Below are 11,442 nucleotides of genomic sequence, written 5' to 3'. Positions count from 1 at the left end.
AATTTATCATCATATTATTTAAAATATTTATCTTACAAAATTAACTGTGAGACCGTTTCACATGAGTTTTTTTATAAAAATATTGTACAAGCATACAACGCGTAAACGAGTCACCGGAGAAAAAATGGTTTCAACCACCTGAGATGATATATTTGGTAAGAACTTATGACGAGCTTAAGCCTGAACTCAATGTGAACGGCGGATGGGACATTTGAATCGCTGCAATGGAAAATCGAAATCCTTTGTGAACTTGGTGGGAAATGGAGATTTTGGAGAAATCGAAGAATGCAATGAGCCGAGAGAGGAAAATTATTCGGACATAAAACTTTTAACTTTCTTACTAATCTTTATAGAGGATTTCGGGCAATCGAAGGTTACTCGAATTGGTAATTAATAATTGTGTGCTGTGTGTGCAAGGTCTGTGCAGTTTTCATGCGAGCACGCGTAAAAAGGAAAAAAAAAAAAAAAAAAAAAAAAANGAACAAAATAAAGAAGACAAAAAATACGTTCACTTGCAACATCATCGCGCTAGTTCATGAGCCACCTGATTAGTCTTGGGCGGACAGTGATATAGGACGTCTCCATGTGAATTGGAGCAGAGTTTCCTCACGGCTTCTGAGATGAGAGCATATAAAGAGAAGGGAGTTGAGTTCTTTATGGCATGAATTGCCGGTAAGTATACAGAGCGCTTATGAAAATCGACAGGAAGTGACTGAGCATTGTATGTGCCAATTGCCATTTAGCTAATAAGCATGTAGATATTGAGGTTGCACAAGCGTGTCAACTGCCATTTAGCTAATAAGCTCATGGATATTGAGGTTTCACAGGCGGTTATTTCTGATACTGGATTTGAAGCAGTTGTTCGAATTCCTTGTGATACGCAAGTGAAACAAGTTCTTCCTAATGGTAAGAAAGGAGGTTTGAATGTGTTGTTCTTATTTTACAGGAGAAGTTTGAATTAGCTCTTTCCGATTGTATTTCTCCCCAAATAAAAAAATAGGCATGTTTTATCATCAGTCGATCATCTATCTGTAAAATAAAAATATACTGATAGACTCCACATTTTTTGTTTTAAAACGAGATGATCGTCTTTGACAAAACAAAAACCTGTAGTAGATATCTGGTGTAACATAGACTCACCCATGAATTGCCGAAAGTGCATCCTTTTCAACTGTCCAATGATCCCATCTAGATTTAATGCCCCTCTATAACAGCAATCACCTCCGCTAAATGTGGTGAGAGTCATTCTTGAAAGCATTCTTCATCAGCAAATAATACATGTCCATTACTGTCACGTCCCACAGCTCCAACACTAAAGTAATCTTTCATCTCTACTACCGCTGCATCTACATTTACTTTGAGTGTTCCAATAGGAGGAGGTCGCCAGGTAGATTTTGGAAGAAGAGGTAATACAGTGGATTCTTGCTGAAATGATAGGAGTGGACAATGGTCCCTGCTCTAATAACTCGTGCTAGAATTTCATCAGTAGATTGAGCTTTTCTTTTAAATACCAACTGGTTTCTGTCAATCCATATACTCCAACAAAGAAAAGTCGAGAGTCCAATACCATCATCATTTCATTGCTTGTTAATATGATAATATATGTGAAATGCATTTACTTATTTCAATCAATACAATATCATATATTGCAACATCATTGTTCATTTGCTTGTGTTTGATCGATTATCATTCCTGCTGTATTTCTTCATCTGTGTGGCCAGTAACCAGCATCCTAATAATGGCCTAAGAGATCAATGCCTCCGGGTCTCAGGCCCATGGATATGGGGGATCGAAAAATAGTTGATTTGGTACATATCGTTCTTTCAGTCAATAATTTAAACAAGTTTGTGCAACTAATGTTATTATAAACATGTTGTGTGCTTGTACAGTTATATCCTGTGAATAATTGTTTTTAGAGTATAGTCAAATTTTATGTAAAATTAGGAAATGTAGCAATTTTTCTTATGTATGCATCTTTGTAATTTTGGTCGTTTAAATTATCAACATTTAGTCTTTGACATATATCTTTCAAATGAATTATAATCATTTTCTCGTTTGCGTGCTGATGCGATACTGCATAAGTCAATTGTATGTCGGCGTCATGCATGTGTCACTTCAAAAAAAAAGACTAAGATCGGAAGGGAAAAAAAAACAAATATAACATATTAGAATTGAAATTTGATGACGCAGATGATCAAAAGTACAAATAGTCAAATACACAAGACCAAAAATTGTAATTTTCCATAAAATTATGAATAATAATATTGAAAAGGTTCATAATTATTTTATGATAATTTGTAATTATTGTTTGGATAATGTTATTTTTAAACAAAATAATTATTCAAATATATTGAAATCTGTATGGATAATAAGGTGAAATTTTATATAAATAATTTAGTAATTATTTAAAATACACGTGTAATTTGTTTGGTATATATATATATATACTAACCCATTTTGACATGTCTACTTATCTGGTGATTGGAGTTTCAGGATTCCATTCTTATATGCAGAGGATGGGAATGTCTTTACTAAAAAACACGACATCGAAGAGAATGTAACAGGGTATTTTTATATACCATCAAATATTCACTAGATAATATAGCAGTAATTTTATATTAAGCTACACCATTTATTTATTTATTTTATGAAGAATTTCGACTGTATATTTTCATAATCAATGCAGTTTCATATAAATTGCAAAGCAAAGAAAGTTATTTAAGAACTGAGCTAAACAAGAATAAAAAATTGTACATTACATAAGCAAAATCACAAAACCATTCACAGTAATGGCAAAACGTTGAAAACCAGACCGGTATATAAAGTAGGTGGGATGAAACTGCTGCTTCAACACAAAGACATCAAGTTTTTTAGTCTCATGCCCATCATTTTAGGACATTCTGCTCCCACAACATCCTCGAGGGATATGAAGCTGAAATCATGCGCATTAACCTCCCTTTTCCGGGGTCCCATTGCTCTCAACTCCCTGAAAGTTTTTTTAGTAGGGCTAAAAGAAACAAGAGATTCTGAACTAGATATAAACCACAGATCGCCGTTGTTCAAAAATTTAATAGGTCGTTGCAGATCCTCAACCTGCAATTTAATGTAAAACTTCGTGTCAATGCTGACGTGTCTGGTCCATGATGCTTTAACTCCATATTCTCTCATTAACCAAACCTCAAAGTCAGCATCCTCGTAAATGTAGCAGATGCAGAGGCAATCTTTTAGAACACCAATATTGATCCAGGAGATTCTGTTCACATATTGTAGACTGAAGTGAGCTGGAGGTGGGACAAACTTGAATGTTTCTGTTGCCAAGTCGAATGAACTTACAAGCTCACAAGGTTTATAACTGTCGGTTATCCAGTGGAGTACACCATTTAGAAGAGGATCAAATGATTTAAGTTTTGGCCTAGGGGCATTTTCAACCCTTCTCCAGGAATCTGAACCAAGTGTGTGTATGTTAGCTACCATTCTTTTCGATTCTGCAGAAGTCACGGAGTCAATGGATGTAAGGTACATGAAACTGATAACCTTATACTTCTTAGTTTTTAGGCAATATCCGAATCCGGAATTGTTTGCATGAGTATAAAGGGGAGCTGAGACAACCAGGCTAGGAAGCTTTATCATTTTGCAGCATATAGGGTTACATATTGCATAGAAGGGTTTTGGTGGTGATTCCATATATAAACACATAAGTCCATTGCATGATCCAACAAAATCAAGTCTTTGGATGTGACCAAATTGAGCACTAATCTGACACGCAATATGTGGCCTAACACGAAAGTCATGATTAAAACTTTGATCACCACTAGAGCACAAGGATATATCAACCTCATCATGATTAAAGGAAAGAAAGCGGAGAATCGCACGTTTCCGCAAGTTTTCATGAAAAAATAGATAGGTTGTTAAGGTAGATGATCTGGAAAAATGTAATTCGATAAAATAAGGATCCTTGAGAAGGTCGAGAAACGTCTTGCAAACACATTGACATTGGAATATACTCTTCAGCGGAAGCCTAGCAAAAATATCACACAATATATGGACGGGCAACTCACATATAGGAAAACTTAGTCTACTTATCACGGCTGCAGCACTATCACAAGGTTGTTCATCAATCCAGTTGTTCCCACGTCCCTCGCTATTCATAAAACGTTTGCTGCGTCTCTTGCTCCCGTCTAACTCCATTCAAAGAACTAAACACAGCAGTCTGCACTGTTTTGAGAGAAGAGTATCTGTATCCTCAGCACTATAAAGTATAAATCTTGCTTCCCAATTTAAGACGAGGCCTTTACTGAATCAAGATAAACCGAAAACAATACATCATGGGGGTAAAATATTAAATCAAAAATGCATTCTGTCTCTCGTTCCCTAAACTAAAATGCAATCAAAGATGTGGAGTCGAAGATACTAGTTTAGAGGATGGATATTAAACGTGGAAGGCACACTGAAAAAAAATATTTTCCCTCGTTCCCTAAACTAAAAAAACACTACTGAGCAGATAAAATGCTATTATGATTAAAAAAAACGTCTCTTTACTGATATTCAGAGTAGGTCCCATGATTTCTCCATAATCCAAATTCCAAATCCGAATCGGCAAACACAAGCTTCTACAAATTTCCAGCTACCACAAAAAATCATGCGCCAAATTACAAAGAGCGATCTATACATCCCCTTTTCTATATCTATATATATAAAAAAGCCAAATCCCATTTAAAATCCAAATGAAATAATCATCTCTCATATAGTCATATGCCAAAAGAATCAAACAAACATGATCTCATCTCACTTTTGATTCAAAAGAATTGGAATAATTACGAGATCCCGACCACAGAATTAAAACATAAAACCTCAATTAACGAAAATTTCCGCGAAACTAAAACAGAAACAAAGAGAGAACCTTGGGTGTCGATTTCGTTGCTGAGGCTGACTTGTGAGAGAAGTATTCTGAGTCGGTGTCAGAGTTGTTGGTTGGTTGGGATGGAATTAATATTTATTTTTGTCAAATGACTGAAATACCCTTTCAATAAAAATATTCATTTAAATGATAGTTTTTTAATCATAAATTTCCGTCATAAAATAAGGACAGAAACTAATTTTTTATTATATGGAATTAATATTTTCGTCGTTAATATTTTTTTGGGTAGTGTTAGTTTGTCCCTTAGAAACCAAGAAAATAGAGCAGTGCTTACACATAATGCTCAATTTGTCTAGGCAATTTTGGAATACTTGCAGCACGGTAATGACAAAAAAGGAAAAGTGGACATCAAGAAGCTTGAAGAACAAAAGCGACGAGGCAAAAAAGCAATGTACGAAGAATCAAAGCACAATGATGAAAGAATGAGACTAGAAGTAGAAGAAGAAGATGAGGTGGTGGTGGTTGAGGTGGTGGTCGAAGCGGCTCGGTTTTAGAAGATAGTTATTTATATATTTTGTAGGTGTATTAAATTATTTGCACTTGTTGTACAAATGAAATGAAATTCATTATTTCAATCGTTCATGTAATATTTTGATAGATTTGCAGCTTGGTTTTGTCATCACCAAAATTTAGAAAATTCTTTGAATGTTTATTTTATCCTAAGTTTTGGTGTTTGACAAAATAACGTCATCGAGCTGTTACAAGAAACTAGTTGTGCTACATTGTTTTGTATTTCAGGTTTCCAACCGTTGATGCAAAGTTTAGCTGCTCCAGTGCTTTATTCATCACCAGTTCCAGATCATTTTTCTTCTAAACTCTTTGTATTACATACAATCTCGGTCAGAAGTATACAAATCAATAAAGATACATCATTTCCAATAGCTCAGAGATTACAAGTTCCAGCATAAAATAACAGTACATTACCAACTCCCGATGTGGCAAAATATTTCCAAAAGTAACTTGAGTGAAACTACTTTTCAGAAGCTATGAGTTACAAAATGATAAACCAAAAGGGACATTTAATGGCATTTATTACAATGTACAATGCTGATAGAGACAATGCTATTCTGATTTCTGTCGAGAATTGTACAAATGATAGTTGGAAAACATATCTGACCGTTGAAGCTTCTCAACTATAAATATGTTGATGCAGACTCAAAGAACTGCTCCTATAATTCATGCATTTTACAATCTGCATTATCATAAGTTTTTGAGCACTCTTAAGTGATCAAAACAGTTATTGCTCACTTAGCACACACTTATCAGAATACATCAGATCATACAATGATCATTTTGTCTTGTATCTAACTCAAACCGTCAAGTCTGACCGTTGAGTTTTGTATTAGATGTTTGATGAACCGATGGTTATTAAATATCCAGTATTGTAAAATGATCAGTAAAATTTTTAGTTAAGGAGTGATAAATCCTAATTGAAGTAGATTGTTACAAGACGTCATAAAATCAAAGTGTTTTAGTGGAAACCTTCTTGAGTGGAAAAAAAGAGTGACATATAAGTTTTATCTCAGAATATCCATAAAAACACTTTAACATCATGAAAAATTGTTAAGAACAGTTTAAAGTCAAAATTTTAAATATAGTTTATTCACACATTCTACTCTAAACTCCACTATGATCTCAACAACAACATTAGAAAATGTTTATGTATTGAAAAATTATTAAATAAATTAATATTCTGCATGATCATATCTTATTTTATTTGCAATTAAATCTAAAATATGCTAGAAACATAGTTGACCATAAATTCAAGAGATTTTGAAACTTGAAAGAGAGAAACAAATTAAAAATTCCACAAATAGTAATTTTTAGATGATAGAGTAAAAGATATTGATAAATAAATGTGAATAATATTATTCATGAAAATTAACAAGCATACAAAATAAATTAGATTTTAACAAAATATTTGTTATCTAGAAACTGTGCAATCAAAGTAATATGATTATTAATAATTATTATTTTGATCTCAATTAATTTTTTTTGTCAATATACAAAATAATAAGTATTTAGGAATATAATTTACAAAGACTGTCAATAAAGATGTGATAATATGGGCTAACTTAGTCAAAACTTCACCAAAAGTCATATTGTGATCTATATATATGTATAAATAAATTATCCTTTCAATTAACCGTACAAATAATTTTTAAAAAAAATTTACAACTAAAATTTCATAGTTTTTTTTTTATACAAATTTAATAGCTGATAGATACTAACTACAATTATTTTTTATATATACTTCACAACATTAATCATAAATATCGATATGTTTTATAAAAAGATGAAAAAAATCATAAAGATTATTTTAGTAAAAATATAAAATTTAAGTTAATTTATGTCCACGTGAGAAATGGAATTTGTAAAAATTCCAACCGCACAAACAATAAGAATTGCAAAGCCTAGAGCGTAATTATGGACAGACAAGAATAAATAAAAAAAATGCGTTAAATATAAATCACAGTAATGACAAAATGTTGAAAACCAGACCGACGTATATGTATCACTTAAAAGACTCAACGTTTTCAAGTTCCAGGCCACTCGATTTAAGACATTTTGATCCCACAACATCCTCGAGGGATATAAAGCTGAAAACATGGGCAGTAACCTCCTTTTTGCGCCTAATTGATTTCACCTCCCTGAAAGTTTTTTTAGCAGGACTAAACAAACAAGAGTTTCTGCGGTAGATAAAAACCACAGATCGCCATTGTTCAAAAATTTAAGAGGTCGTTGCATATCCTCAACAACGTAAAACTTCGTGTCTACGCTCACGTGTCTGGTCCATGATTCTTTAACTCCGTATTCTCTCATTAACCAAACCTCGAAATCAGCATTCTCGTAAATGTAGCAGATGCAGAGGCAATCTTTTAGGACCCCGATATTGATCCAGGAGATTTTGGTCACATATTGTAGACTGAAGTGAGCTGGAGGTGGGACAAACTTGAATGTTTCTGTTGCCAAGTCGAATGAACTTACAAGCTCGCAAGGTTTATAACTGTCGGTTATCCAGTGAAATACACCATTCAGAAGAGGATCAAATGATTTATGTTTTGGCCTAGGAGCATTTTCAACCCTTCTCCATGAATCTGTACCAAGTGTGTGTATGTTAGCTACCATTCTTTTCGATTCTGCAGAAGTCACGGGGTCCATGGACGTAAGGTACATGAAACTGATAACCTTATACTTCTTAATCTTTCGGCAATATCCAAATCCAGAATTGTTTGCGCAAGTATAAAGGGGAGCTGAAACAACCAGGCTAGGAACCCTTACTATTTCGCGGTATATAGGGTTGCATATTGCGTACCAGGGCATTGGTGGTGTATCAACATACAAACACAGCAGTCCATTGCATGATCCAACAAAATCAAGTCTATCGATATGTGAACCGTACGGAACACCAAACTGACACGCAATATGTTTAGTATTAAAAAAGTGATCATCACAGGAGCACGAGCACATGCCAACTTCATCATGATTAAAGGTAAGGAAGCGGAGAACCGCACGATACCCCCAGTTCTCATAATAAAATAGATAGGTTGTTAAGGTAGATGATCTGAACAAATGTAATTGGATAAAATAAGGATCTTTGAGAAGGTCGAGAAACATCTTGCAAACACCTCGACATCGTAATATACACTTCAGCGGAAGCCTAGAAAAAATATCAATAATTATATGGCCTGGCAACTCACATATAGGGAAACTTGATCTACTTATCACCTCTGCAGAACTATCAAAAGTTTGTTCATCAATCCAGTTGTCCCCTCTTCCCTCACTACTCATAAATCGTTTTCTGTGTATCTTGCTTCCGTCTAACCCCATTCCAAGAACTAAACACAGCAGTCTGCACTGTTTTGAGAGAAGATTATATGTACCCTCAGCACTATGAATCTTGCTTCCCAATTTAAGACAAGCCCTTTGACATTTACTGAATCAAGATAAACTGAAAAGAATACACAATGGGATCAAACATGAGTGAAAATATTACATTAAAAATGCATTCTGTCAGTATTTTGCGGAGTCGAAGATACTAGTTTAGAGAATATAGATATCAAAAGTGGAAGCCACACAGACGTCATTCGAACCTCGGGTTTTAACCAAAACAAAAGACTGTGTATAAAAAAATGTCAATCAATCTTTCCTAACCTGGGGGTTTCTCATTATCTGTCTTCTGAAGTATCCACATATAATTGTGTTTAATTGTTCTAAAAACCAATCATTTCCGAAAATAATAATAATAAAAAACATTACTTTGCCCCTCGTTCTCTAACCTAAAAAGAAACACTGCCGAGAGCAGATAAATTGCTATTTTGATTTAAAACAAAACCTATCTTTACTGAAATTCAGAGCAGGTCCCATAATTTCTCCATAACAAATCCATCTCGGCAAACACAAACTTCAACAAATTTCCAGCTACCATAAAAAAATCATGCGCCAAAATACAAAGAGCGATCCGTAAAATTTTTTTATTAAAAAAAAAACAAGTCCCATTTAAAATTCAAGTGAAATAATCATCTCTCATATGCCAAAACAATCAAACAAACATGATCTCAATGACTTCATCGCAATTCTGATTAAAAAACTGGAATTATCACGAGATCCCGACCATATAATTAAAACATGAAACCTCAATCAAGGAAAAGTTCCGCGAACCTTCAACAGAAATGAAGAGAAAATCTTGGCGCCGATTTGGTTGGACACAGTATTTTTTGTTCAGAGAGGCTTGTGAGATATGTAGTCTGAGGAACCGAGTGTGTGGCAGTGTGTGTGGGATGGTATTATAACTCTCAAACAAAGGTGAGGGCCGTGTGGGATTTGATAAGTGGGCTGACTTAATAATTTAAGATAATGATAATATAAAAATCTAGGCCAAAAACTTGTTAGAGACATCTCACGGTCGTATTTTGTGATACAGATCTCTTATTTGGATCATCCATGAAAAAATATTATTTTTTATGTTAAGAGTATTACTTTTTATTGTGAATATCGGTAGCATTAACTCGTCTCACAGATAAAGATTCGTGAGACCGTGTCACAAGAGACCAACTCTAAATCTAGTTATATCTATAATTAAATATTTAAAATATTGGATCTATCTAATAATCTAAAATCAAATATCTACCGATATTCATAAAAAAATATTGATGATAATCATGAATAATAATGATCATGAAAGAATATTGACAAAAACTTGTGTGAGACGGTCTCATGGGTCGTATTTTGTGAGACAAATCTCTTATTTGGATCATCCATGAAAAACTATTACTTTTTATGTTAAGAGTATTACTTTTTATTGTGAATATCGGTATGAGACCGTCTCAAAAGAGACCTAATCAAGAATATTAATCTAAGGTATTTGATTAATCAATGTTTTTGAAAATTATTTTGGATCTACAATTTATATTTTCGCAATATTCTTATAGGATATTAATTTGATGACAATTAAAAATTTATTTGTTATTAATATTTGTTTATATTCTTGAAGAATTTGGATTTAAGATACGAGACTTAACAATATTTTGGAAAAATATTGATTTGAAATATATAATTATTCAATATTTCAGAATAATATTAATCTAAAAATCAATTATTTATCAATATTCCTTGATACTGAATATAAGATTTGTAATATTACTTAACAATATTGATATAGGATCAGAATTTGTAAATATTCTTGAAGATTATTACTCTAAAATATAAGGATCCATCAGAAGAATATAGATTTAAGATCACCAATATTGATTTGAAGCCGATTTAGCATATGTTTATTGATTCAGAAAATTACTATTTGATTTCAAGTATAAACATGTATTTTTTTTTTATTAATTCTTTGAAAAGACGTGATATAATGTCTATCAACATTATTGAAGAATATTAAATTGATTTTAATTCAAAGTTTATATTTCTTGTTAAATTTTTTGAAAGTATAGTAGAGTGTTCAACTTTGCACATGATATTCGAATATTAATAATATGAAATTAAGGTAAAAGAAAAATAACTAATGAAAAATTATGAGAGACGATGTCGTCCTAAAGCTCCCCCTACCATAATGTCATCGCGATTAAAGGTAAGGAAGCGGAGAATGACAGGATTTCGCAAGTTTTCATGAAAAAATAGATAGGTTGTTGAAGTAGATGATTTGGCAAAATGTGATTCCATAAAATAATGACCTTCTCCAAGGATCGTTGAGAAGGTTGAGAAACATCTTACAAACACGTTAAACATCGGAATATAAACTTAAGAAGAAGTTTAGGAAAATATGACAATATATGGATTGGAAATTGTTAATATCGATATTTAAACTTAACTCAACCCCAAAACCTAACTCAAGAGAGAAAGATTGTCAAATTCTATATATACAACTCTTAAATATTTAATTCAGTCGATGTAAGACATTTACCGACAACTCATATATAGGCAAACTTAGTCTACTTATCACCGTTGCAGTACTATCACAAGGTTGTTCATCAATCTATTTGTTCCCTCTTCCCTCACTATTCATAAAACATTTGCTT

At 33.0% G+C, this 11,442-nt stretch overlaps 1 protein-coding gene and 1 pseudogene across 3 annotated transcripts; both read right to left on the bottom strand.

The window, feature by feature from the left end:
- Window positions 1-2,649: 2,649 nt before the first annotated feature.
- LOC140970001 (F-box protein At3g07870-like) lies at window positions 2,650-4,967 on the bottom strand. 3 transcript variants are annotated; one of them, XM_073431559.1, is made up of 2 exons: window positions 4,901-4,967; window positions 2,650-4,294 (listed from the first exon to the last, which is right to left on the bottom strand). In XM_073431559.1, exon 2 carries the CDS (start codon window positions 4,186-4,188, stop codon window positions 2,848-2,850), a length of 1,341 nt encoding a protein of 446 aa, XP_073287660.1. In that variant the 5' UTR covers window positions 4,189-4,294; window positions 4,901-4,967; the 3' UTR covers window positions 2,650-2,847. The 3 variants fall into 3 exon arrangements, with proteins under 3 accessions (XP_073287660.1, XP_073287643.1, XP_073287653.1); XM_073431542.1 differs by having other exon boundaries at window positions 2,650-4,624; window positions 4,901-4,949; XM_073431552.1 differs by lacking the exon at window positions 4,901-4,967 and adding an exon at window positions 4,540-4,894.
- Window positions 4,968-7,336: 2,369 nt separating this feature from the next.
- LOC140969991 (F-box protein At3g07870-like) lies at window positions 7,337-9,712 on the bottom strand (annotated as a pseudogene).
- Window positions 9,713-11,442: the final 1,730 nt, after the last annotated feature.

This window comes from Primulina huaijiensis, chromosome 2 (assembly GCF_012295235.1).
Source record: "Primulina huaijiensis isolate GDHJ02 chromosome 2, ASM1229523v2, whole genome shotgun sequence".
NCBI classification, from domain to species: Eukaryota; Viridiplantae; Streptophyta; class Magnoliopsida; order Lamiales; family Gesneriaceae; genus Primulina; species Primulina huaijiensis.
The sequence above is the reverse complement of the archived record's forward strand: the minus strand, read 5'-3'. Positions and strand labels throughout refer to the sequence as shown.